The sequence below is a fragment of the Tenebrio molitor genome, chromosome 9, assembly GCF_963966145.1.
Source record: "Tenebrio molitor chromosome 9, icTenMoli1.1, whole genome shotgun sequence".
NCBI classification, from domain to species: Eukaryota; Metazoa; Arthropoda; class Insecta; order Coleoptera; family Tenebrionidae; genus Tenebrio; species Tenebrio molitor.
This window is the reverse complement of record NC_091054.1, coordinates 8538135-8565610: the sequence shown is the minus strand read 5'-3', so window position 1 is coordinate 8565610 and position 27476 is coordinate 8538135. Positions and strand designations below refer to the sequence as shown.

At 40.4% G+C, this 27476-nt stretch overlaps 1 protein-coding gene and 1 long non-coding RNA gene across 5 annotated transcripts; one reads left to right on the top strand and one right to left on the bottom strand.

The window, feature by feature from the left end:
- Ggamma30A (guanine nucleotide-binding protein subunit gamma-e) lies at positions 1 to 26435 on the top strand. Of its 3 annotated transcripts, XM_069059758.1 has the most exons (4): positions 46 to 151; positions 198 to 248; positions 3383 to 3586; positions 24761 to 26435. In XM_069059758.1, the coding sequence occupies exons 3-4, from the start codon at positions 3474 to 3476 to the stop codon at positions 24864 to 24866; spliced, it is 219 nt and encodes a 72-aa protein (XP_068915859.1). In that variant the 5' UTR covers positions 46 to 151; positions 198 to 248; positions 3383 to 3473; the 3' UTR covers positions 24867 to 26435. The 3 variants fall into 3 exon arrangements, with proteins under 3 accessions (XP_068915860.1, XP_068915858.1, XP_068915859.1); XM_069059759.1 differs by lacking the exon at positions 198 to 248 and having other exon boundaries at positions 1 to 151; XM_069059757.1 differs by having other exon boundaries at positions 31 to 248.
- On the bottom strand, positions 11570 to 18734 carry LOC138139473 (uncharacterized). Of its 2 annotated transcripts, XR_011162304.1 has the most exons (3): positions 18362 to 18734; positions 18251 to 18269; positions 11570 to 17776 (listed from the first exon to the last, which is right to left on the bottom strand). It is a non-coding gene; the product is annotated as an uncharacterized lncRNA (long non-coding RNA). The 2 variants fall into 2 exon arrangements; XR_011162303.1 differs by lacking the exon at positions 18251 to 18269.
- Positions 26436 to 27476: the final 1041 nt, after the last annotated feature.

The following is a 27476-nucleotide window of genomic DNA, read 5'->3' as shown; positions in this document are numbered from 1 at the left end:
GATAAGAGAGCGCGAATGTGGTGGCAACACAAAATGCTAGTGTTTTATCTCTGTTATCAATATTACTTTCCCGTTTTTACACCTAAGTAATAATACCTGTCTGGTCATATTTTACATGTCTTTGACTTAGTTTACAGCTAGCGAGCCACCGGTGAGTCTTTTTTCCGTTAGTGTCATTATTCGAGGTGTAATTATAGAGTGAAGAAGAATTCCACGGAGGAACCAGGCTTCATTGGAGCAGTCCACGTGTAAGTCGTGTGCTAATTGGCGAGTTAGTTTTCCGACTTGGTAATTTAGCGCAATGATAATTTCATTTATGCACTTGAACCAACGCTCCGAATTGTTACAATAATTGTAGCGTAGGTCTTCATCGCGTCCAACGGGGCGCGTTAAATAAAACATGACGGAAACGAGAGCAAAATAAAATTACCAAATACGGTTCCATTTCATTCGATTGTTTACGTGGAGGATCTGTCAAATTCAGATAACAAATTCGTCCTCGGATTGGACCGATTTTGATCTTTTTTCTGTTCTGTTGATTTTGTTTTTCGCAAAACTATTGACAGTTGAACAGATAAAAGCGACTTTTTTTTATCTGTTTGTGTATCGCTTAACACATTTTTATGTACCTTTACAATTCGTACGTCTTGTGATCAATGGGATTCAAATCGGAAGTGTTAAGAGGACGATGCTACATTGTACGAAGCGCCACGAAATCAGATTCCGATAGCATTTGATGGGTTCGTTTTAAAAATTGATAAAAAGCATTTTGAAATAAAACAAAGTTTTGGTAATCGTCGTCCATACATTATTAGTAGCTTTAACAAAGTATAAAAATTTGCTGAAAAAAGTTTTCGAAAATGGGAATGAAATAGCCAGCAAGGAAGCCAGTTTTAAATCCTATTGAACTCATATGCATCTACAATTTATGTTAATTTGATTAATGGAATTTTATAATCGATAGTATTCAATTCAGGAAGAACTTGACAATTAAACACAGAAATTGGTTTCTAATACATGGTGTGTTTTGAAGTTTGTCTAATAGAAAAAAAACTCTTCGCCTATCTGTGGCATATACAAATATTTACATATGTATAATTTAAAGATTCGTATAAAGAAAAAATACGAAATAATCTTTGTATGAAGATTATCAACAAAAATGAGTTGCGAAGTGGTGGTTTCAAATAAATAAAAAAGGGTTAAAAACAGGCGTTGCAATTTTTTTTTGTGTTCTGAAGAATTACTTCAATTTGAATTTTTTCACATTTTATATACATATTTTTATATTGCATCAGTTTGTTAGGATTAAAGATATGAGAAGAACTCCTAAAGATTTTGATAAAAATTTGATAAACTGGATTTTTCTTTTAATATTACAGTGTTTACCAAAAAAGCACATGGGAGACTATTTTATTGTTGCTGATTGTCTAAAGATTAAAAGTTTGACAGGCAAAAGTTACCACGTAACTTCAGGTACCTATACGTCAAATTTGACGTTTAAAATTCCAAAAATGGGATTTGTGTAAAATATATCGAAAACCGTTCATAAAATTTGTTCTAAGGAGATTTATGTTCATGTGTAAAATTTCAGAAGAAAATTTGAGAAAAAATAATCCGCAGATTAACAAAAATTTCAACTTGACTTAGCGGAAAATGCATGAGCGAGCAAATCAAAGCTTCAGACATCTACTTGCAATAATATATACAGGGTGTTTAAAAAATGCCGCACTAAAATTATTGTACCGTGTTCAGAAGCATTTGGTGGGTAAGGGAAAAATGTTTTAAAAATTCTCGGTCTTCATTTCTCTGCACAATGGGAATTTTGTGTAAGGATCTTTAAACGTTGTTAGTTAAATTATTATTACTAAATATCACCTAAAATGCAACTAAAATATCCAAAATAAAAGGTTGATTAATAATTTTTAACGCAATCTCTGTGGTCTTTAATATTAAATGCGATTTACCTCTTTTAATTATCAAAAATTATGCAAAAATCCATGAAACTACATATTTCAATTTTTTAAAGGTAAGTGCACGCAGTTGCCAAATTTACCATAAAAGAAACCTTCCATCCACGTGCAAATTTAACAGCAAGAATTTTTTAAATATTTTTCCCTCACTTACCAAATGTTTCTGAACACTGTACTATAGTTTTAGTGCGGTATTTTTTAAACACCCTGTATAAAAGATTTTCCCATGTGGTGCCAACTTTCTGGTAAGCTTTTTTGTAAATTTTAAAACTTGTAAAATGTTCAAGGTAGAATATATGACGAAAACAAACAAAATCCTGCCCAATTTGCAAAGTTATTTAATACAATTTAACAAAAAGAATATCTCCAAGCTTCTATAATTTCTCTGATGTTAAAAACATATCCAACACAATCTTAATAGAAGCAATTGCAATCAAGAATATTTGTCATTTGTTTTATGAAGACAAGGTCCTGGGAAAAACTGAGAGAAGGTTGCACAACTATAGTATTGCCTATTGCCGTTATAACTTTTTATCTGCTCCGCCCACATAAATTGACCAATGAGAATCAAAGCCATAATAATTTTTCATCACATTTGCCACGTAAAAAAGTTAAGGTTAGAATTTTGCTGTCAAGTTCACAATTATTGTTTTAGTTTTAAAAAAATAAAATATACTTAATTAAAAGACAATTCGAATGTCATTTTTTTTTCTGTCAGATCGTCTTAACAACCTATTTGATTGGTAACTAAGAAAATGTAATGGGCGGGGCAGATAAAATGTTACGTTGGCCTTAGTACCGTGCGATCGAATAAAAAAAAATCTGAGTAGGCGGAAATGGTGGTTTGAACCAATCAAAGCATCAGAATAGCACAATCCAGGTAACTCGATTTTTTTTTAATTGATCGCACGTTATAATTAAAATTAATTTAGCTTTGATTTAAAAAAAGTGACTTTTCTCAAACCAAGAAAATGTAGAAACGCTTGGGTGAATTTAAAGATTGTTAAAATTTTCGTTAGGAATTTTTCTTCACCAAATTTTCCTAGATCGGCATTACAAAAAGGCGAATAAAGTGCCAGCACTCGTTCCAGTTCTGAATCCACTTGAGCTCATTTCAATCAAGACTGACACCCAAGTGTGACCTTATCACGATTGTGCCAAACTAAACTGTTGAATTGTTTTATTTGACGCTATTGCGAGCCAACACAAGCTTCGTAGAATTATTTTTGTCTGATGCCATTGACACCGTGTGCATTTGTCAGTCGCGTCCTAACCTCTCTTCTGGCGAAAACCGTCAACCTCGGTGTGAAATCATCGCCGCCACCGCCACAACGCACTCACCCCGTCCCAATCCCAATAAATTCGATCACCACCGATTCACGCCAAACTCATTATGTTCTGTCAATTCACAGCGAAGAACCGGCCCAACATCGCCATCTTCCCCCAGCCCGTGCAACTACTGTTCGACGCCTGCGTGAACGGCGGCGCTCTCAACCGCACCCGATGGACGCCAGTACGCTTGCAACCATGGACAAGGACGCTCTCAAGAAGCAGATAGAGAACATGAAGTACCAAGCATCGATGGAACGCTGGCCCCTGTCGAAATCGATCGCTGCGTAAGTACAAGACTTCCTCTGCACCTGGTGCGTCCGTGCTCATTCATTTTGGCGATAATCCGGGAGATTTGCCGCCGCCGTATCGAGCGTCGCGACGCCGACTTCCTACAAGTCGTGTCGGAAAAAGCGCCGCCCCGTTTTGTTGGTTATGCTCGGATCTGGCGTGCCCTAGATTCGCTTTTCGGCGAAGGTCGCGGTGAAACTCTCCGGAGAAAGTTTTGGAGTTTTCTGCGGGTGCGACCCGCAAGTTTCGGTTAATTGTGGCAACGTTCCGGTGAATATTTATGAGGGGCCAGGGCCGGAGCGGCCCGGAACGCGCCCGATTTTGTTAGGTTATGTTGCGTCGCCGCCGCCGCTTGACTTGTTTCTGCAATTTTCTTTGTGTCGCGTTCTTGGTCATTTGCGGTGGGGACGGCACAATTGCGTTATTTTTAGGTACTTTCATTATTTAATGATGACTTACGTCATTACGTTGTGTCTATGTGGGTATTTCGGGACAAACTGGACTATCTTTAACGTTTGTTTATGTTTAAGTGGTCAATATTTAGTAAATGTGGTGATTAGTAGTCCACAATTTGCCTCTATTCGACAGGGCTGGGGCTTATAACGGTTATAACGGTTATTCTCGAGTAAACACACTAATATTAACTTGCGTCTTACGTTTATTTTAATTGTAAAACTACTCTAAACCAAAAAGATATATCCTTTGTTTTCAATATCCATAAAAAATAACGGAAAATTTCTTATCGCTACGCCCTACGAGCAAATTTTTGTAGATACATATTTTCTTAACCGGTTTACATTACTTTGGTTCTGTTCTTCGATTTTTAAATTTGAATTCTCGAATAATAATAATAATAATACAAACGACAAGCACTCTCATCTTTCAATCAGTGAAGTTAAGCAATGTCGGGTGTCGTCAGCGGATGGATGGGTGACCGCAAGGAAAACCGCGTTTCGTGGTTAATGTTACTTCATTTCTTCATAGCTTCATTATTCATTATCAGTATTTGTAATCCCTAATATCATGCATGAACAAAGTCCGACGTGGATGTCGTGTAAAAAGTGGGAAAATAAATATTAATGTAAAAAAGAATGCTTTCGAAAGAAATATAATTACTTGATAGAAATGTCCGTAATGATAAATAAATCCGGCCTCGATGCCGTGCCTCCTTTTATTATAATAACAATTAAACCATAAGTTGGAAATTTTCAGTTTGAATGAAGAACTGAAAACTCATCTAGAACAATATTTTTTATTAAAAGTTTTCTATGTTGTGTCAAGTTGTAAATTTCCAAAATAAAGTCTATTGGCTTCCATTTTCCAATTATGTTACAAATTTTCGTTTTGGTTCTCTATCTTTTTACTCTTCATTACTGTCTTGTGGATTTTATTTTCTGTACAGTTCGGGACACGAAATTTCGGGCATCAATTTTCTGTCACTTCAAAAAATTGCGATGTATAGTCCTACAGAAACTCTAGTGGAATTCGGCTTTGGTTGTAAATTTAACAACAACAACCGAAGAATAAGATTTTATTATCAAGTAATAACCGTTGTCATAAATACAACTACCACTACCTGTAACATCCCTGCCTGAAGCTAACATTGCGAACCCCAAACTGACAACCCTCATTAGCATTTATCAGTAGGATTATTGCTGCAGCATAAAATTCTATTTTTCAAGTGACAAACATAAATTTACAACCAAAGCCGAATTCCACTAGAGTTTCTGTAGGACTATAAATCACTCTTTATTATCAACGTGACATTCAAAAGTCAAATTTTGAAATTTATTTTCTCTCCACGTCAGTGGCATGTCAGTCATTGAGGTTAATAATGTAAAACCTATTTTACATTTTTGACAGTATATTGACAGTGATGCCCGAAATTCCGTGTCTGGAACTGTATGTACATACATTTGTATCAGACACATTTGACTTTTTACTCATATTTCTAAGTTTAATTTTAGGTTATGTAGGTTAAGTAACGACAAACATTTTCCAAACCTCAGCCACCTCCAAACACGCCAGTTTTTGAACACCCGTTATATTCGCTCCAATTCTGACAGATAAATAATTTAATGGGGTTAAAAAGCTTGTTTCTTTATTACTAAACTCAAAGGATAATGAGCTTAATATTCACCATTATGATGAAGCTTTAGCAGTCTGGGGTGTAGCAAATGAGAACGAAATACCAACAATTCCACAATTTCAGAAGAATTGGGATAATATTAATATCAAAGGAATAATTGCCAATGACTTAATCTTTAATTCACCTAGAGACTTGGCTCGTTTTAAAGCTTTGCAATGCAGAGAATCAGAATCTTGGTTACATGCAATACCTTCTCCTAATATTGGTACTCTTTTAGATAACACTTCCTTCCAAGTTTGTATTGGTTTAAGATTGGGTTGTAATCTTTGTACACCTCATATTTGCAAATGCGAAAGTTGACGAAATTGGCACCCACGGTCTAAGTTGTTTCAAAAGCAGTGGTAGATTTTCAAGACACACTGAAATTAATTCCATTATCAATCGGTCTTTAACTTCAATTCATGTGAATTCAACTTTAGAACCAAACGGACTGTCTCGGGATGACGGAAAACGCCCAGATGGGATGACTTTAGTACCGTGGATTAAAGGTCAACCTTTGGTTTGGGACGTTACTGTTGTAGATACACTTGCAGACAGTTACGTATTGAAATCATCTGAAGTCTCAGGTTCTGCCGCTGAAATGGCTTGCAAACGCAAACATAGCAAATATAGTTCAATCATTTCGTCAAACTACGTGTTTAAAGGTTTAGCATTTGAAACCTTAGGCCCTTGGTGCAAAGAAGCAATCGATTTCATTAATGTCATCGGAAACCGACTTATCGCGGAATCAGGCGATTCAAAATCAAAGAAATTCCTTTTCGAGAGGATTTCCCTTGCCATTCAACGTGGAAACGCTGCAAGCATTCGAGGCACTTTTCCAGATTCCGCAATATTATCGGAAATTTTTGTATTATAAAACAAAAATGTTTATGTAATTATGTTATAATAGAACAATTATTTAATCAAATCTATCTCATAATCTCATAATTTAGTTACTTTCTCTACAATTTAGAAATTTCCAATCTGCGCAATACAAATTTCCACCTCCACACGTTTCGATATTTTTTGAATAAATGAATCTGAAACTTTTCATAAATATTTCTAAAGCATATCTACTTAGTACACAATTTCACCATCACCACACATTACATTTCATTTCACATGACGTTTCTTAATAACTTCTGTCACAGTATTGAGAAATCTTAACTAGCTTGGCCAAATTTTTGTAAAATAAACCACTCCAAGCATCTTCCGCATCGCACGTTTTACTGCACCAGTAAACGTAGTATTTTATTGACATATCGGAAAAGTCGTAACCCTAACCCCTACACGTAGGGTCACACCCGAAACAGCAACATCGACACTTTCAAAATTATTCGTTCGGTCCACTCACACCGCCCCGTTTGCCTTTTCAACTCCACAATCGATCAGATATCGACCGCATCGTAAAATTTTACTATCTCGCTGTACTGCTGCGTCGGTAATTAATTCGTTTTGTATTCATTTCGACATACTAAAACCGTACAATGTGGCAGTATTAGAAGAAAATGTCACTCAGGTATATAAAAGACGTTATAATTAAAATGGAACGCTCTAATGGCCGATCGAAACAAGACACATTAAAGCAAGCCTTGAAACGACTACGTTATGTCCGAACTTATCGTAAATGTCGCCTTAATTGTCTTTCGTTGATATCTAGATTGTTTACGATTTGGCGTTTTTATGGCATTCGCTCTGATATGGCCCCACATTAGCCAATTTCCCTCTGCGCGATTAGTACAGTTAGTACCATTATAAAAATGAGTCACAGCATCTAGGCCAGATTGATTTGTCATTAAAAGTATGGAAGCTATAAAAGTATTGAAGTTACGACGGGCACCCATCCAAACATTGACCGCACACGACGTGGCTTAACCTCAGACCGAATAACAATAGTGCTTTCATAGTTATCGGGCCGCCATACTTATCTTCATTATTTATTAACGGAAACAAGCTGTTCGGTAACAACTCCTGCAGAGAAATAGTCGATTCATGCATTATTTTCGAACAATACAGTTTTTACGTAATTCCAATAAGTACAATAAAAATGTGAAAGAACACGTGCCACGTTGTGCTCGTACCTATATTTCATATGCGCCTGCAAGATGTCAGGATTTGATTCTGTTGATTTTTTATGCAATCGATGTTTTGAAAGATGACACACAGGTTTTGTTTTGGTTTTTCGTTGTGTTAATCGAAGCGAGTGAAATGGCGAACTAGGTGGCGTGATGGTCTCTTCGTTCCAATTATTGTCAAAGTTAATTAAGAAATATTTACGCAAGAGCCTTTCCGAGGTGAATTTCGGTCCATTGTGGGCACCTCGACAAAGAAGTCTTATTGCTTCTATATTTAATTTGCTCCCCCACGCTTTCTTGATATATCGAGTTTAATAAAGTTCGAGCTTCAACTTGGGAACAATTATATCCCCTGTCCTTCTATTACCGTGGTGGATGTTTCAACCAATAGCCGCAGTCCCTCGACAAATAATCTACCTGTCAAACTTGATTTCCTTCATATTCTTCTGGCTCAAGTCCCAGTTCCTTTAATGCAAGAGATTCGAAAGTCTCCACATCCGCCTCATACATTTTCGTTATCTCGTAAATCGCCTCCTTTAGAGCGTGCCCTCCCGAAGCCCCGACTGCGATATGGTAAACTCCACCAGGAAATTGAATCGTTCTATCAACGCACGCAATTATCTCCCTAACGTATTCGCACACTTTTAATTCCAGATCACGATGGAGGCGCCGTTAAAAACAGCACCAAGTGCACTCGGGAAATTGTTTTTCTAATCATTTTCCTGTCGGGGACGTTTTATCGACTGTTTAAAGCCGTTGGATCGACTCCAAGGCGGATAAAGTTCACCTGGCGACTAACAGGTGGAGGTTTTTTTTTCATCAACACTCCGTTTATTGCCAGTCGAATGTTGTTTATGGTGTTTGGTGCAGTGCACGGCGCTTAATGACAAACGTCTTTTGCCAAAAGCTTCAATTCTGCGTTTATTGCCGCTACATTTTGACGTTTATTAGAATTTGAGTTTCTGTTTTATGGTTTACGGCCGAGTTGTTAAGTTTACTGCCTTGTCTCGGACGCGGAACTTTTATCTTTGTTTGCTGAGCTTTCAACTGTATCTATCGCGATTTTCTGCTTCTTCAGCATCTGCCACTTGCATTGATGCAGGAGGGCTTGAAATTGGGCCGGATGTCAAGGGCAGGACATCTTCACCTTCACCGACGCAACTCTGCGACGAGCTGTATTCATTCTTGCGTGAAGAACTAGCGTTGAAATTTTTCTTAGTGGAAGCCGGTGCGGCAATGACACGAGTCTAAAGATATTTTCTCCTTTACTGCACTATTTTTCTTACTACCACAAAACGAAATATTTCTTAACGATTCTACAAATAAACGTATGTATATATTTTTGTACTCCTAGAATTATGCAAACAAAATTCTTAAAAAAGTTGCCCTTTTGTAATCGTAAGAAAAATTATGTACCGGGTGAGTTAAGTTTTACCGCCCAAGCAAAAACACCCACTTCTAATCAATTTAAAATTCTCAAAAAATTCAGGAATGATTGTGTATTACTGTAGAACAGTCTGTAGAAATTTCAACATTTTTAATGAAACAGGTAAAGATTCTGTTTTAATTCAATAACCGTTACATTAATTTACATAATTTTTCACTGAAAGACCTTTCAAACATTTAGGAAAAATTTGGTGTCATTGAAATGATGAAAATATCACCGGTTTTTGAAATAAATGGAATTTGATATTAAAGTGCAAAATTTAGGTATGATTTATTATTAAATTGGGCGGTCAATTCCACAAAAGAAGTTGACGTAGGTTATTTATGATACCCTTTAGGGACTTAAGAATTACTAGAAAGGTGGTCAACAGATGTTTCCGAACAATGAGGTACATATTTATTTATGACACTGCAGTTGTAAATCTTGGTCATTTTTCGCTCTTAATGTTAAAATTGGACTAATTCAAAAACGAATAATTTTCTTTTGATGCAAATTTCATAAATGTGCTCTTTGAATTAATTGTGAATTATGAGCGTGTACGAAATAAAATTTTTTTTGCTCAAAATCGATTTTTTTTATTGTATGGCTCTGAATTAAGTGATAAGGGAAAATTGATTACACACATTTGAAGTCTTATATCAAGGGAATATAACCCTAAAGTTTCGTAATTTTTACTAATTTTTTAATAGGCTTAATCGTGAGGGCAGTAAAACTCACCCGATACAGGGTGGGGCATCGTATACGCGCACGCGAGAAATCTCGATTTCTAATTAAATAAAACTGTTCAAATTTTACACACTTACCTGGCTATTGGTAAGGTACATTTCATAATTTTTTGATAATTTCTCACTTACAAAGCCAAAAAAAAATGTAAATTTTAACCAAAAAGTCAAATTCTGATTTTTATACTGACCTATCCAGATTCACTTCCTATAATTATTTACGAAATCAGCGGAAAAAAACACCCCTTAGATTTTGAATTAAACGCAGTTTTACATTTCAACTTTCAAAATCATTTTTATTTATGACCTGCTACCTGTGCTGTCGTAAATTTAGGTGACAATGGAACCTGTCATTTTTATGGCAAAGCTGTAAGTAAGAGGTTCAAAACGGCCGGCTACTAGTGAATGGTCCTTTTGTTGGCAAATTATAGCATTTGGGCCATAAAGCACGCGTTTGGTTTGCGTTTAAATAAAAAAGCGAATAATTTAGCTAACCAAGTCAAAATTTGTAATTGTGCTACAAAGGCTTGATGCACTAGCAGATACAGATTCATTTAGTGTAAAAACTTTATAGGTAAATTAACAGTTAATTTCAGAAAACTAATAAAACTGTTACGGCCTTATTTATTAACACATTTTTTTTTAATTCTCAAATATACTTTATCGTTATCAATAATTATTAGTTAGGTATATAAAATTTCGACAATTTTATTTAATTATTCCCTGTATACTGGAAGGCACTCATGTCATTGCCGCACTCAACTCGTACCTAAAAAATTTCCAACGAACCGATTCGTAATAGTCATTTTATTTTCTTGACATCATTGACATCTGTCACAAATGACTGGCGTGTGAAAATATTTCATACATAAAAATTTCATTTCGGAACGGTTATAATAATATTTCCGATACGAGTTGAATTTATCTGCACCACCTGTGCCAGATATGCCATCCACCATACCGACAGGAGCTGTCTCCCATTGCGACATAATTAAATCTGGCCGTGTCTCGTTCGCCTCGGTGAATTTTTCTTCCAACTTCCGCCTTTATTTATCATCGTCGTTGTCATCGATCCCGTCCGAGATTAGTCCGATTTTTCTGCGTCTCTTTTTCCCAACTCGAACAAGAATTGGACCTGTCCCTTACCAAGGCCGTCGAGATACGCGTTTCCGATAAAAATGTTAATATTTCCCGCAATTTCCTGACAAATTTGTGAAACCGTACAGCGCTCCGATAAGTTTATTAAATTCTATTGATTTTCCGTTGCAGATTTCGAAGCGGCTCGTCCTCCTCGACTTGCAACTAATGAAAATGTTTCGGCGGGGTTGTTCTTTCGAGGGGACAGTTGTTCGCTTTTTGTCCGGCGGAATTTCTAAATTAAAAGTGACGAGGGGCGAGAGTCGTTTGCTCTTTTTGCGTCGTCGGTAGCGATAAAGAGTGAAGTACGGAGAGTGGGTGTGTTTTATCAGGAGCGAAACAACAATGATGTTTGGGGCCTAATGGGGGCTCCAGGAATTGCTCGGAACCAAATGGGGCTCCTGGGTTTGCTCAGCCTAATGGAGGCTTCACTGGTTTGACTGTAGGCGCGCTCGAACTGACACACCGTATCGCTTTGTGTAAAACCTTTATTTACATTTATACAATTCTTTGGACCGTACGACCGTACTCGAGATGTTGGGTAAGAATGACTTCTCACTTGTGACTCTGACTGTTCTACCCTGAGTCCATCTCGGTACTGTCGTCTCAAATCTCTCTCTTCACCCACGCAGGGGTGGTTCTCGGTTCTGAAAGGAGGGGGGTGGCTCTACGCCCCGACATCCTGCCCCCGATTGAAACAATCGTTTCAATGAACAAGATTATACGAGCTATTAAATTACAAAATATTCATAACTACGAACTACGTATCTACATTTTATCATTTTACGAATACAAATTTCAAAAAACCTAATATGTGACCTTAAATTAATTCAATTGATTAATTATCCTTAACTAATGAGTAATGACAGTCTTTTCTGATAAAAATTGCGCCACTTCACTGCACAAAATTGCCCATGAAACATATCACCACTGCACTAATCGTCGATGGGGAGTACGCACAGATTTCTGACGGCTCGTTTCGTGGTGCCTGAGTCCGTCTTCACCGTGGCCACGCGGATGATGTCGTCGGCGCCTGGGTGGACGGCTGTGACGCGACCAAGTTTCCAGGTGAGCGGGGGTGTGGCCTCCTTCAGAACTACCAGATCGCCTTCTTTGATTGCTGCGCTGGAATTGCCCTTCTGCCATTTTGGCCGCTCTTGCAGCTGGCCGACGTACTCCTTGGACTAGCGGTTCCAGAAGTGCTGTCTCATCTGCTCTAGGTGCTGCCATCGCGTCAAGCGGTTCTGGGGAACGTCGACGATTTGATGCTCCAGTGGGGATGTCATCGCCGTGCCAATCAGGAAGTGTCCGGGTGTTAAGACGTTTAAATCGCTCGGATCTTCAGTCAGCGGGCACAAGGGTCGCGAATTGAGGCAAGCTTCAATACCTGTCAACAATGTGTACATTTCCTCATATGTTAACGAGGTTTGGCCAATTACGCGTTTGATATGCCCCTTTACTGCTTTAATTCCGGCTTCCCAAAGACCTCTGAAATGAGGTGACCGGGCGGGTATGAAATGCCAATTGATATTAAACTCCGCTAGGTGTCTTAACACGATGTTGCCGAATTCGTCAGCCAAAAACACGTCACGTAGGTCCCGTTGAGCTCCAACAAAATTGGTGGCGTTGTCGGAGTAGATATTCGCTACCATTCCTCTACGCGCGATAAATCGTTTTAGGCCGTTCAAAAAATTCGCCGCGGTCAAATCGCTGACGAGTTCTAAGTGAATCGCCTTCGTTGAAAAGCATACGAACAGACATATGTAAGCTTTGGTAGTTTTTTTACTACGAATCCCGCCGATTTTCAAGAATATGGGACCGCCAAAATCAACGCCACAGTTAGTGAACGGCCTGCTCGCTTTAACTCGGTGCGATGGTAGATTGCCCATAATCGGGTTATTGTCGTGCGGTTTTGTTCTGAAACATGGGATGCACCTGTGCACGACTTTCCGAATTTCACTGCGGCCATCTAACGGCCAGAATTTTTCGCGTACCGCCGCTAGTGTGGCCGTTGGTCCAGCATGTAGTTGATCGCGATGTGTGTTTTCAAGTATCAGTCGGGTTACGTGACCCTTTGGCAAAACAATGGGATATTTTTTGTCGTGTGGGTATTGTGAATTGGACAATCGTCCTCCCACTCTTATCATCCCCGAATTGTCAATGAATGGGTTTAACAGTTTTAATTTACTCTTCGAGTTTACCTGTCTACCTGCTTTTAGGTCCCGTATTTCGTGTTCGAAATTCGCCTTTTGCACCAGAAGTATTATTTTCTCTTCCGCGTTTTGCAGTTCCGCTGTCGATGGATGATTATAACCGTTTTTTGTTATTCTCTTTTTGCAAAGATCGGCAAATCGAAGACATAAAGCTATTATCCGTCGTAGTTTCCGAAATGTGGAAAATTGATTGATAACCCAAAGATTTGGGTGACTATCATCCGTCCCGGTGACCGTAAAGGTTACTACCTGTCGTAATTCCGGTACTTCGTCCGTGATTTGTTGTGCCGTCTGTGAGGGCCAACCATCTGGGTTTTGCGACAGCCAGTGCGGTCCCGTGAACCATAAATTATTTATCAATAATTCGGAGGGATAGACTCCGCGCGATATGATGTCTGCTGGGTTATCCGCCGAGTTTACGTGCTTCCAATTTTGTATGTTCGACAGATTTAGAATTTCGCTCACTCTATTCGCAACAAAGGTTTTAAAACTACCGGGAGATCCTGTCAGCCACGCGAGTACTATCGTAGAATCTGTCCAGTAGTGAACCGTATCAGCTTTGATTTTTATTATATCTTGTATGTTTGATATTAACCTTGCTAATAGGACAGCTGCGGCTAATTCCAAACGCGGTATGGAAATAGTTTTTAACGGTGCTACCCGCGACTTCGCACATAACAATTTTACGGATATTTTTCCGTTTGCATCAATTACCCTTACATATACGCAGCATCCATATGCAACTTGGGATGCATCTGAAAACCCGTGAATTTCGAGTGACTTATACGGATAACTTTCAATGACTTTCCTCGGTATTCTGATTTGGTTTAGCAAGTGTAATTGATTCAGAATTATGGTCCAGCTGGTTTTGAGGTCCTCAGGTAGTTCTTCGTCCCAACCGATTTCCCGTTTCCATAACTCTTGCATAATGAGCTTTGCTTTTACGATGACCGGACCGATTAATTGTAAGGGGTCGTAAATTTTTACAATCGCCGACAAAACCTTGCGCTTGGTACATATTGATTGAGGATTTTCGCTTTTGACTTCGTATCTTAGGTTATCGTCACGACAATTCCACCATAACCCTAAAATTTTTGTGTCGCCGTTTTTATCAAAGTTTATTAAATGCGAATCAGCGTTATTTAGGTCCGGCAGAAGTTGGTCGTGGTTCGCCGCGAATTTCCTAAGTTCGAATCCGCCGCTCGCTAATAACCTTGTTAGTTGTTCGCGTATTTGATTGGTTTCTTCTATGCTGTTAGCGCCGGTTAATGCGTCGTCCATAAAGAAATCGTTTAATAGGGCCGGGTAAGCTGCAGGGTATTTATCTTTTTCTTCTTCTGCGAGTTGTTGTAAGCAACGTATCGCGAGAAAAGGTGCGCAATTTAACCCGTAAGTAACCGTCGCCAGTTGATATTCTCGAATCGGTATATCTGGACTTTCTCTCCACAAAATGGTTTGATATTTCCGATGTTGATCCGCGACAATTATCTGCCGGTACATCTTGTTGATATCCGCCGTGAAAACGTACTGGTGCGTCCGAAACCGAATGATGATATCAAACAAGTCGTTTTGTAGTTTTGGACCGACCATAACCGCGTCATTTAGACTAACACCTGTGGTCGTTTTCGCGGAGGCGTCGAAAACTACCCTCAGCTTTGTGGTGGTGCTCGTTTCCTTCGTGACCGCGTGATGCGGAAGAAACACCCGTTCGTTAACGTTCATTTGGGTTGGTGGTACTAGCTCCATATGATTGAGTCGGATGTACTCCTTAATAAATTCCGTGTAATCACGCTTCAACGCTGGGTCTTTTCGGAACTTATTTTCCAATGATAAAAAACGTTTTATGGCCATCTCTTTTGAGACGCCGATATTGGGGCCATTTAGCTTGAATGGTATTTCGACCGTAAATCTACCCTCAGCATTTCGAGAACACGTGTTTTTGAAATGGGTTTCGCACTCGATGTCCTCCTTTTTTACAATTACGACTCTTTTGTTCGTTGGATATTCGTCCACGTCCCAAAATTTGGAAAGTTGTTTATTGATGGAGTTCAATGACACGTTACAAAGAGTCCCGTAAGATGGTTTACGACCTGCAACCATATCGCCCCCAACAACCCACCCCAGGATTGTTTCTTGCAGATGTGGGTTGTTTCGAGTTGCCTTGATTTGGCCGACACTTAAAACACGCCAGAAAATACTGGACCCCAATAAAACGTCTACTTTTCTGGACACATTGAATTCTGGGTCCGCCAGATTTATGTTACCCGGAATTTGCCGTGACTCGAACTCAAAGGAAGATAACGGTAATTCTTCCGTAATTTTATTTAACACCAAACAATCGATGTGAGCATTGAATGGGTTATGTAGCGATTTGAAATGAATTTGCGCTAACTGCCGTGCACAACCCTGCAACCCTTCTACCGTCGTTATCGGCCAGTTAACCGGCTTCGTTCCGATCCCTAACCTTTTGACCGTTTCCTCACTGATGAAGTTAGACTGGGAGCCTGGGTCTAATAGCCCACGGCATCGCTGCCAGTTGCCCTGACTATCGCGAATTAAAATCTCCGCCGTTGCGAGTAGATTTTGTTTGGCTTTTCCGAATGATGAGTAAGTAACAACTGAAGTCTGCACGTTATTTTCTACATGCAAAAGAGAATTATGTTTCTCCTTGCAGTACCGACATGCTCGCGATTTGCATTGTGAGGCTTCGTGGCCTTTTCGGAAGCAGTTTTCGCAGACCTTCCATTCTTTGACCTGTGTGACCCGCTGCGCGATAACTAAATTCAAAAATTGAGGACATTGGTACAGTCCGTGCGCCTCTTTGCACATGTAGCACTGTATTTGTTTGTTTGTGCTAGCGTTGCACAGCGTCCTGTCCTTGCTGAAATGGTTCGCGGAGGTCTTGTTATTTGATTTGGGCGTCGCGTTGTTGGTTTTTGCGCTCTGTTGCTCTGCGACGCTGAGCGATTCCAAAGTTACGCATTTTTTCTGCAAAAAGGATTTTAACGTCTCAACAGTCGGTGGATCCGGACCCAATTGAGCTTCCCATTCGCGCTTTGTGAAAAAGTCCATTTTCTGACTTATGATAGGTACTAATAAACCCGACCAATGTTCCGTGGGTTGCCCTAGATTCGTCAACGCTGCGAGGTTGATGTTGAAATCGTCAACTAATTTTCTCAGCGACTGATACGAGTTTTTCACCAGCGGAGGCAGGTTTATTATGGCGTACGCGTGTTCTTGTATTATGAGGCGTTTGTTTTCAAATCGAGTGATTAGTGTTTCCCATGCTACCCTATAGTTTGCCTCTGAAACCGCAATTGATTCTATTGCCTTAAGGGCTTCGTCTTTTAAGCAACTTCTAAGGTAGTGGAATTTCTCGATACTCGTGTACAGATTGCTATCATGTATCAACGCCGTGAATGTGTCGCGAAATGACAACCAATCCCGATAATTACCACTGAATGTGGGTAATTCTAGTATGGGCAATCTAACATTGCTGTTACCGGTACCATGGCTTGATACCGATGGGGTGAAGCCCGTCGCGTTAGCGATAGTCGCGGCTTCATTAACGGTGGCGGTTTCTATTTTCTCTAAAATGGTCGATTCAATGTTGTAGTACGCGTTCTCAAAATCGGCGCGCTCGTTGCCTTGTAAGGCCGTTTCGTCGAGTACTTCGATTTGTAATTGAACCGCGTCAAATTCTTTGAACGCCTCCCGTAAATTCACGAGACGTGTCTTTAGCTGAAAAATGTTACCGTCGCCGAAATCCCTTACGAAGTTAGATACACGCGTGACGGCGCTCTTGATCGTACCGCGACGTATTCTAAGTGATTTCAATTCTTGCTCGTTAGCCATGTTTTTAGGAAATGTACACACTAATCAACAGATAAAAAAGGCATGCACTCTACCTTTGCCTCTGTCGCTGTGGCTTCCTCGATGTCGATACGATCCGGCTCGAAGGACCAATGTTTGGGGCCTAATGGGGGCTCCAGGAATTGCTCGGAACCAAATGGGGCTCCTGGGTTTGCTCAGCCTAATGGAGGCTTCACTGGTTTGACTGTAGGCGCGCTCGAACTGACACACCGTATCGCTTTGTGTAAAACCTTTATTTACATTTATACAATTCTTTGGACCGTACGACCGTACTCGAGATGTTGGGTAAGAATGACTTCTCACTTGTGACTCTGACTGTTCTACCCTGAGTCCATCTCGGTACTGTCGTCTCAAATCTCTCTCTTCACCCACGCAGGGGTGGTTCTCGGTTCTGAAAGGAGGGGGGTGGCTCTACGCCCCGACAAATGAGTTGGGTTGGATTCAGGAGTTGTGCGACTTGTTGGGTCATGAGAACGTTGGAGGGATCTGATAAAGGAAAATCAAGGTTTTCACCAAGTTTGCAACTCCCGAGGTGTGCAGCCGAGCGATGGAAGGGACGGTTTTTGGATTTGAACGTTGAGCGACGTGTTGCTGAAAGGAAAATTTTGTAATAGTTTCGGAGAAGTTGGGCGAGCACAAAAACAACAAAATTTTACTCATTTGGCCTAAAACGGTTCATTTTAATAACAATAATAATAATAATACGACGGTCCAGCTGTGAAAGCACTATCATATTGCGATCAGTGAAATTAAGCAATGTCTGGTGGTCAGTGTTTGGATGGGTCGCCGCCGAGGAAACTGCGTTCCGTTGTAATTACAATACTTCATAATTCTCATTACTCGATAGAAACATCCATAATGATAAATCAATCCGGCCTCGATACTGTGCCTCCTTTTTTAAATATTAATAATATCAATTTTTTTCGCAACTACAATATCTCCGATAAACTTTGTTTTTCACATCGAATTTATTTATTATTTATTTATTTATTTATTTATTTATTCATTGAGGATTTTAATAAATAGAAAATATTTTCGATTTTTTTTTGAGATTTAAATACATACCTACATCATATTATTTTATCTGAAAAAATAAAATTTAGAACACTCGTGGAAATTAACGAAGAAGTTGAGAATGTGGTTCAGCGGTAAATAAATTAAGGTTAATCAACTTACCATGGAAGATAATTGAAAACTAATTGTAAGCTGATCGTTTCTTAATTTAAATGTACTACAGTCACTGTTGTTTCTGAACAAGAGACGTCTGTTTCTGAGCTTCTATGGTATTTTTACGTTCCAATAAAACTTTGTCGTGTGGGAGTCCATTGAAACTTCACAGACATTCGACGAAAACAATCGGTATGAATAGAGATCACACATGAAAGTGTTTACTGGACCATAAATTAAAACAAGCCACAACTGTCGCCCGAACTGCCATCATAGAGGCTCTGTTGAAATCTCTGTTTATTGTTTACATCCGAAGTGTTTTTAAAGCAGCCTCAAAGAGCGTCTAGTAAATATTTGCCAGTAAACGGCCTCATAATCACTAATTAAACACATCTCACCAGTCTGGCCCCCACACGTTTCCGTCCCCGGAAAATTTCCCTCTTAATCTGTACCCAAACTGGAAAACACCTGCAACAAACAGATAAATATCCGCATCCGGATTATTTCCGCAGGAGCAGAGTACAGCATTTATGATCAATGTAAAAACGCACGTTCCTGTTTTACGAGGATTACCCTTAAAGGGGATAAATCGAACGGAAAACACCCCTGTCGCTCGTAGATTATGGCGATGAAAATTCGCCCGTTTGGAGCGCCTGAAAAACTGTTAAACTCCATCGGTTAATTTCCCGGAGTTTACCCGACCCGCCGCGACCCCTCCGTTGAATTATTTATCGAGTTGCAAAAGATTTCGTCTCCGGGGGCCGGGAAAATCTGAATTTTCCGTTATGGAATTGATCGCGCCTTACTTATTCAAAGAAAGTGGATCTGTCGGCACGGCTCTTGTTTCGCCCCTGAAAAATTTACGCGAGTAATGTGGCGCTATAAATTTATATCAGCAAAGCGGTTTTTGTTTGCCCCTCGTGTCATATCGAGTCGACCTTCTAAATTTTCTTTGTTAAGAGTTCACAACGTGTCCTTTTGCAAAAATTTCTTTGGAGACGTTCTCGCAGCATTGCTCCAATGCCATTAAAGGTAAGGTTGCAAAATGAAGGCTCACAAAATCGCGGCAGGGCAGGTGTGGTCAGGTCAAGTTTGGTCTGGCTTTACGTTCTTGGAGGAAAAGGAGAGTGTGAAATGTTCGTGAAAAAAGGGGTGCAGTAAGTAGAGTAGAGTGGTTCCTGCACAAGGAGAAGAGAAGATCATCATGGTATCTGCGCAAGGATAAGAGAAGACCTGCGTGGCCCCTATGGAAGAGAAGAGAAGATCAGCAGGGCCCTTGTACAAGGATTAAAGAAGATCAGCATGGTCCCAACGCAAGGAAAAAAGAAGACTAGCAGAGCCCCCGGGCAAAGATAGAGGAAGGTTATCATGGCCTCTACGTAAAGAGAAAAAAACATAACCATGACCCCTGCGCAAAGAGAAGATCAACATGAGTCCCTATGAAAGAAGCAGAGAAAATCAGCATGACTCCTATTCAAAGAGAAGATTAGCAGGGCGCCTGCGGAAAGACAAAAGAAGATTAGCAAGGCAACTGAGCAAAGAGAAGAGGAGCAGCATGGCTCCTATACAAGGATAAGAGTAGATACAAATACGCAAGAAGTACAGAAAATCAGCATGGCCTCTAGGAGAAGAGAAAATTTGCATGGCCTCTGCGCAAAGAAAAGAGAAGATCATCTTGATCCCAGTGCAAGGAAAAGAGAAAACTAGCAGGGCCCCTGCGCAAGGATACAATAAGGTTATCATGGCCGCTGTGCAAAAAGAAGAGAAGATCAGCATGGCCTCATCACAAGGAGAAGAGAAAATTCGCTTGGCCCCTGCACCAGGAGAAGAGAAAATCTATATGTCCCCTACGCAAAGAGAGAAGAAATTCATCATAGCCCCTGCAAGGAGAAGAGAAGATCTGCATAAGGAAAAAAGAAGATCAGAATGACACCTGTGCAAGGAAAAAAGATCAGCATGACCCTAGCGATAACAGAAAATCAGCATAAAAACCTGGAAAAACCTCCTCCTACACCAGAACGCCATTAAATTCTGGCACAGGTGATGCCACGAAATAGTAGTAGTAACTCGATTGTCTGGATCAAATGCAGAAGTAGGTAGAACACACTGAATCGCCATTTTTCTCAAACAAATAATAGAAATAACAGCAAAGGAGTGTTTTCTTCAATATTCCCTTACAAAATGTTTACTCTACCACCCCACTTCTGCAGTAAAACGAATGAGAGATTAGCTGTGTTGCATTCGAATGGACGTTTTTTGAACGAAAATAAAGTGACAAAATTTAAAAAAAAAACGGCAAATTTTAACTCCTAATATAAAGCATCTCGTCACAATCACCGGTGATTCCCCGCTGCAGATCTTTCAGAATGTACAGGTAAGATGTCACGTTGGAGATCGGATTCGAGATTATATCGGTAAAATAGTTAGCAAAAAACAAAGAAAAATAAAGCAGCTGTGGTTTAAAGATGGGTGTTGTGAACAATGGCCGACCAAAATCGTGCAAAATGAGCGAAGTAATTTGTGACTTTTATAAAGAGTCAGCGAGTACTTGTTGTTTTAATTAAAAATAAAAATTTGATTAGATTAATCGACTAATTAAAAATGACGTTGTCTTCTTCGGCCCCGCGAGGACGTTACCGCTCCTCGTCCCTAATTGGCGGCGTCGACACTTGATCGCGCTCGCCGTAATCGAATCCGACGGAGTTCTTGAGGTGGCGGCGCTCTCTTCCGCCTTCGAATTTCCGTTTTTCGCCACAAATGTGATTATCAAATGCTTTCGGGATTAGTCAACGGAGGTCCATTATTGCAAGTCGGCCGGAAAATCAATCCGGAGCGCACCGGAGCACTCATAATGACGTTAGCCAGTCTCCATTTATCAGTGGAAATAGCACGTGTCGAAAATTTTCGGAAATGGACGATGTGGCAGAGGGAACGCTGGCAAAAGTGCGGCCTTGAGCCGCCGCCGTAATTAGCGAATGATGAATGGGACAAGTTTGCAAGAAGAGAGAAGTCTACGGTTGAGATATATGGATGTCTTGTTTTGACACCAACTTCTGGAGTTTTTTCGGAACGTTGTTGCTGCTGATTTAAGTTGGGTGTCGAAAGTCCTGTCGAGGATCCTTCAAATTTATGGACTTCAAGTGTTGCAGCCTGGCTTCAGGTTTCAAAATTATTTATGCACTAGTTTGTGCCTGCGGCTGTACTGGAGTGTTAAAGAATGTGACGACGTCAACATCCAACAGAATTTTTATTTGAAGGTTTCCCCAAAAGTTCCTATAATTCCCTGCTTAAACTTGTCCTTCATGAATTTAACTCCGTTTAAGAGAATCTTAAAATAACAATTAAGTTCAAGATTAGTTTCTGCCGTTTAGGATTTTAACCTAGAAAAAAGTAAGACATGAGGATTGATGAAATCGACGAAACAGGAATAAGCGAGGCGAGCTTACTACAGCGCGACGGATTTATCGTTGCTCAAGAAGTCTGTTGGTGTTGAATCCAACGGACGTGTGATTCAGTTGGAATCTGAATTTTCCAGAATCTTCGAAAAAAAAAAGAATTATGGGCCACTGTATTATGAAGATTCATCGTTTTGTGTAAAACAAACTGGGTTTTTATTTTATTATTCCCGGACAGTGAGTTTCACCGTCACGCGTCACGTCACACGCTCCGAGGCGAAAGTCATTCGAGTGAGTTCGGACCAGTCGAGTTTAGCCGAGCGAGCGCGAAACAGTCAGAGCGTGAGTGGAGATTTTAATATCGATTTCTCGACAGAAAAGTCCTTAATTGATTAAAAAAAAATATTTTGCTTGTTGTCGGTGAATTTCTTCCACCTTTTCGTAAGTCATTTGATGATTTATTTTTGTAAGTCGTCGCCCTGTCGGCAGCCTCCAAAGCAGCCACCTCCTCTCGGAGGCCTTTCTTGAACATTCTCAGTAGAAATCCGAGATATTTCACTTCTTGCAGTGAGGCGGAAACGTGCACCACATTCCAGATTCTTCACGTTCCGTCGATTATACCGTCGGTATTAAACCAAACACTCTTGTTTAACATTGCAATAAAGGCGCCCCCGACAAGCTCGAGACGCCGCATCTTCATCTCGCCACTAATTCGAAGTAGTCGGAGTTGATTAACCCCCATTAGCCCCCGACTTATTAAAATTTATAGATTTGGGGCCGGTAATAAGTTGCAGTTATTCAGTGCGTCGTTCGTTCGAATGGAGGAGTTGTGCAAACACCAATTAAACTTGGGTAATTGATCCCGATGTAGGGAATATCAAGAGGGCGAAATGTTAGCAGGAACGGGGTCAAAGCCGCATTAATTAGAACTTGGACGGGACAAAAAATAAATCCGGATGGGACAATGTGCGGATTCCGTGCGTGCAATAAATTTCCAGGATTGGGTCGTTTTTCAAATCCCCAAAAAGTTTTGATTCGTGGCGATGAAAATTCGACTGGATTTTATTAAACCAACTTGAGTAACTAATCGGATAGTGCGGTCGTGGCGGCGCTGGGTTGGGGGTGGGCCGTCCAATTTAGCGAAGAGATACAATCTTTACGATTCGTAACTGTGTAATCTGTCACCGAAGAAACTTTATTATGTTTGCTTTAATGTTGGCAAAGCTGAGAGCAAACTGTCTAACACGGCTCCTTTTAAAGGATAATATCATCGACTCTTATTTGCCTTTCCTTCGACGTTCGCAAGGACGGGGTAGAGGTGGTGTTCTCATTACAGGCGAAGAGCAAATAGTTAGGAGTGTTATCCATTAGGGGGTGTCGGATCGATTCTGACTCGACAGCTTTCACAAAAGCGAAAATATCCAACGTCGCGACGATTCAAGTTGGTGTCACTTCCGGCCCACGCTTACCACCTAAGTAAACAAAGATAAGCGCCGCGTCATTTCTAATATGGCGTAACAATTTTTCCAGAAAAACTTTTTACCGCTCTGTGTGCATTTTTGTTGAACTTTTTTCTGAGCATTCCTCAAGCCTTCATCCAATTGATTCAATTGGAGGCGTTTTTTAAAACCTCCCACTTCCTCCTCCCTTGTAATTTATCAAGTGCCCCCTCACCGCCACCCACCGGATGCCAATTCCACTCGTAAACCCCCCGTCGAAGTTACGTCGGCGACGACGCCGGCGTCGCAGAAATCTTTAACGTTGCAACCGTCTGTCTCACGTCTTCGCACCCCCGACGCCACCCCCCGAACGCGATTAAAGAGGGCACCGTGTCATCCGAAGCGGGATTGACGGGGATTCGCTTCGTTTTTCATATTTACGGAACGCTTGCGATTTGTGTGCATCTTGTTTCGGGGTTGCTTTCAATGGGGGTATTACTGACGGGGGGAGATCGATCACTGGCGAAGGGTTTTTGCTGGAGGACTCTTGAGGATGCTCCATTTTGACAGAGACGGAAGCGAACGGAGGCCTGTCGGGCTTACGGTAATTGCCTGTGAATAATATAGAACTAACAGGGCTGCGCCTCCGGCTAGACAATGCAGCTCTAGGAAGCTTACAGTAATTACTTAAGTCTATCAACTGTCGGACACGCTAACTGGATTGTTTTTAAACGTTCTCATCGTCTACGACGCATTTCAACAGACTGGTGCGCGTTCCCACATCACAACAAATAATGAAAGTTGTCGGAAACGACAAACGCACTGCAGTGTCATCACAGCGTGCTGTAGTAATAATGCTGATGTACCTAAACTAGTATTTTAAAAAAATATGATTATTTGGTTGCCTATTTACAAGGAGCTAATGAATTAAATTAAAAAAATATATATCACAAAGAGCAGAATCCCAATCACTCCACAACAAAGAGAGATTATTTCGTTTTCGCGGCGCTCTAGTGTTTTGTTTCTTATTTTTGTCGATTGTTTATTTTTGTGTTTTTTCGCCATAGGTATTTCTTTTTTAACAGAATGATGCGCCCCCCACCCTAGAAAAATCACACTGTTTGCCAAAAAACAAGTTTTCTGCCACTAGATTTGCGTGCACTTGTAAATTCCACCCCTGCAACCCTCTCGTAGTTTCGCCGGTTAGAATCCACCCCTTCGCGACTGTTACTTTCTTACCTAGTTACTAGTGCACTTATTGATTTTCGGTGTTGTTATTTCATTCCTTCCGTTAAGTCAGTCTCTTTCCTTTACATTTGTGTCCACAATTTATCGAACCACACCAGTGGGTGGTAAATACGAACGCGAACATATTCCGCGGTTTGGAAAAGGACATCAGTCAAGCGCGGGATTATCGTTGTCCGAATGACGGTTTTTTTAATCGGGCGCTGATGAAGATGAATTAGGGGTGGGTCACGTGTCGATGGCGTCGGACACGCCCGAATCGGTGGGGGGTGGGTTAGCAGCGATAATGTGCGTTCCGGCATTGTTTTAATCCGGGTTTTCTGTTCCAGGATGAGGGAGTACGTGGAAGAGAACGAGAAGAACGACCCCCTGATCCACGCCCCCGACAAGAAGAACAACCCTTGGGCGGAAAAAGGGAAATGCGTCATCATGTAGAATTTCATGCAGTTGCTTATTAGTTTGTTCATATTGATTTTTCCATTACTTCTGTTCATCTACCTTAATTTCAACAGTTTGATGTTAGATGGGATAACCACACTGTTCTATACTTTTAAAATTTCCAAAATCGAAACGTCAGGTCTGTGAATGTTTTGTGAAGACACTTCCCCAAACGAGCTCGCCGTTATTGTATTCGTGATGGCAAATTGTTAACATTATTGTTATGTAGTTTAAACATACTCACAATTTTGTGTACGAGATGTAATTATAAAAGATAAATTTGAGCCGAGTCCGCGCTCCGCAGCGCCTTCTGTCCTTGGCGCAAGGCGGTGCGGACCGCGGACTGAACGCGTAAAAATGGTTGAACAATCAATTTTTTTACGAGATTCCAAAAATTCACCGTGTTTCGTTTCCGCGCTTGCGTTCAAGTCTGAACTCGTTATTCCTATTTTTGTTGACTTAATTTTAAAAAAATCTCTACTTGTAAACTAGAATTAATATTCTTAGTCTAGTCAATACCGAAATTTTTGAGAGTCGCTACCAACAAGTCCCGCACGTCCCCCCGAACCAAAACAAAAACAAAAATCAATCGAACCCGGACCGGCCCGACCGTGCCTTATCGTGGGCGGCACGACAACAACCAGAGCAACTTCCGTTTACCATCTTCGGGTGCCCCCCGATAATACTGCCATCTGTACGCGAGGCTCGACCCGGGTTCGACTCGATCCTCCATCTGCGAAATAGTCTGACAGTAACCTAAAAGTGATTTTTAAATTACGCGGCATTGCCGCACTTAAAATGATACGACGGACGGCCGGCAGGGGTCGCCCCGAGACTACCCTTCTCGGCCGCCATTTTAAACGAACCCGAGATAAAAACGAACGACTAAACATTAAGAGAGATAGATGACTGTCAAGACTCAAGAAATCTCGACTATGACTCAACATTTAACTTAAGGAGCTTCTAGCTTGATTCAGTTCCCCGATGTCTTCCCGAGATGGCGATGTGTAACGCGGGACATTTGAATTTTTAAATGTTGTAACCTACTCCAGGCGACTGGACTAGTCTTAACGATATTGTTAAATAAAATTAGACTAAAATTTCAAACACGAAAGTGTTTTTTAAACAATATTATCAAACTAATAAATAGAACCTGTAGTTAAACTATATATTATATGATAATCAAAGTTAACATAATTTAAATTAGCATTAGGTCTAATTAATGATGTGTACGACACCCAATAATCAAAGCAGTGCGTTCAGTAATTCCCAGATATCACGTTGAATTAGAGAAATTGTAACACTAATGTCTTAATTGTTATTTATTAGCTAGACTAAGTTTTAATCTACTACTAAGTATCGTATTGTCAAAGGGATTTGACTTGTTTTTCCACTCACGCTGCTCATTTCACTGGGAAGATGTGTCGGCGATTTGTTGGTTGCGACCGTTCAAAGTTTCCTTTTATTTATATAAATTAATATTAGAAAAAAATACTTCAATTAAACCTTGTAATTTTAAATATGTAATGTGGTAATACTTGAGATAATAAACTCCAATAAAAGAAATTTCTTTTGCACGTTTTTCACGGTCACAGGAAACTAATAAAGTCGAAGCGATAGAAAATTCTATTTGGAAGAGTTTCAGGGGATCACGTCTCTCGATGCAAAATAATTTCCTTTCTTTGAAGTTTCCCAATGAAACAAATCGAGTGATGAAATTGGATCAGCGGAAGTGTTTGGTCTGACGCACACGATATTGCCGCTTTTGTGCCGTTCTCTTGGAGATGCTAAATAAATAGATCGACTAGGGAGGATGATGGACCGAATTAGCCTACATTAGACCTCACCATTTTTATTGTTTTACTTATTACTCAGTGAAGCAATTACAAACTCAAGACAAACATTTCAAAACGCGAAAATTATGTTATTGAAGTCTTATTACGTGTTTCACGAAAGAGTAGATACCTTCGAGCCTGACGAACTCAAAATGCAACCCAATATTCAAATTTTATGAGTAACTAGGCTAGGTGTAATAAATCATATTTTGACAAAAAATAGTTTGGACATCCCTGAAGTTTTTTTAGATTTCCACATTTTCGGAAAAGCTCTCCAGCGATTGTGTTAGTTAGGGATGTCTAAAACTGCAATTTATAATTTTTAATGGATCTAGTTCCCGTCGTCAAATGTATTTTGTGTTGCGTTCAGGCTCGTACTCTTTCGTGAAACACGTGACTTACTTACTGTCGCGAGCAATAAATTTTGGTGGTCAATGTGTAGCGTTACGAAACGCCACAATGGCGATTGGCCGGAGTAGGAGGCCACGAGGTCCTACTTATGCTCGCGGGGCTAATAGATCGCAGTTCGAAGACCCGGAACTAGCAGTTAACGCACGGCATTTGGCAACGCGACGCGCCCACCCTGCCTTCAAGTTTTTTACGTCGCTCATTCCGGAAGCGGAAAGTTTCAATTTAGAGTCATTTGTGCCAGCCACCACGGGGGGGCTGGAAGAACACATGTTACCCCCGCAAATGTCAGGCTGAGGTGGCCTCACGCCTCTAGGTTGGCGAGCTGCAACCTATCTTTCAGAACCCCACTTTCACTTTCTCT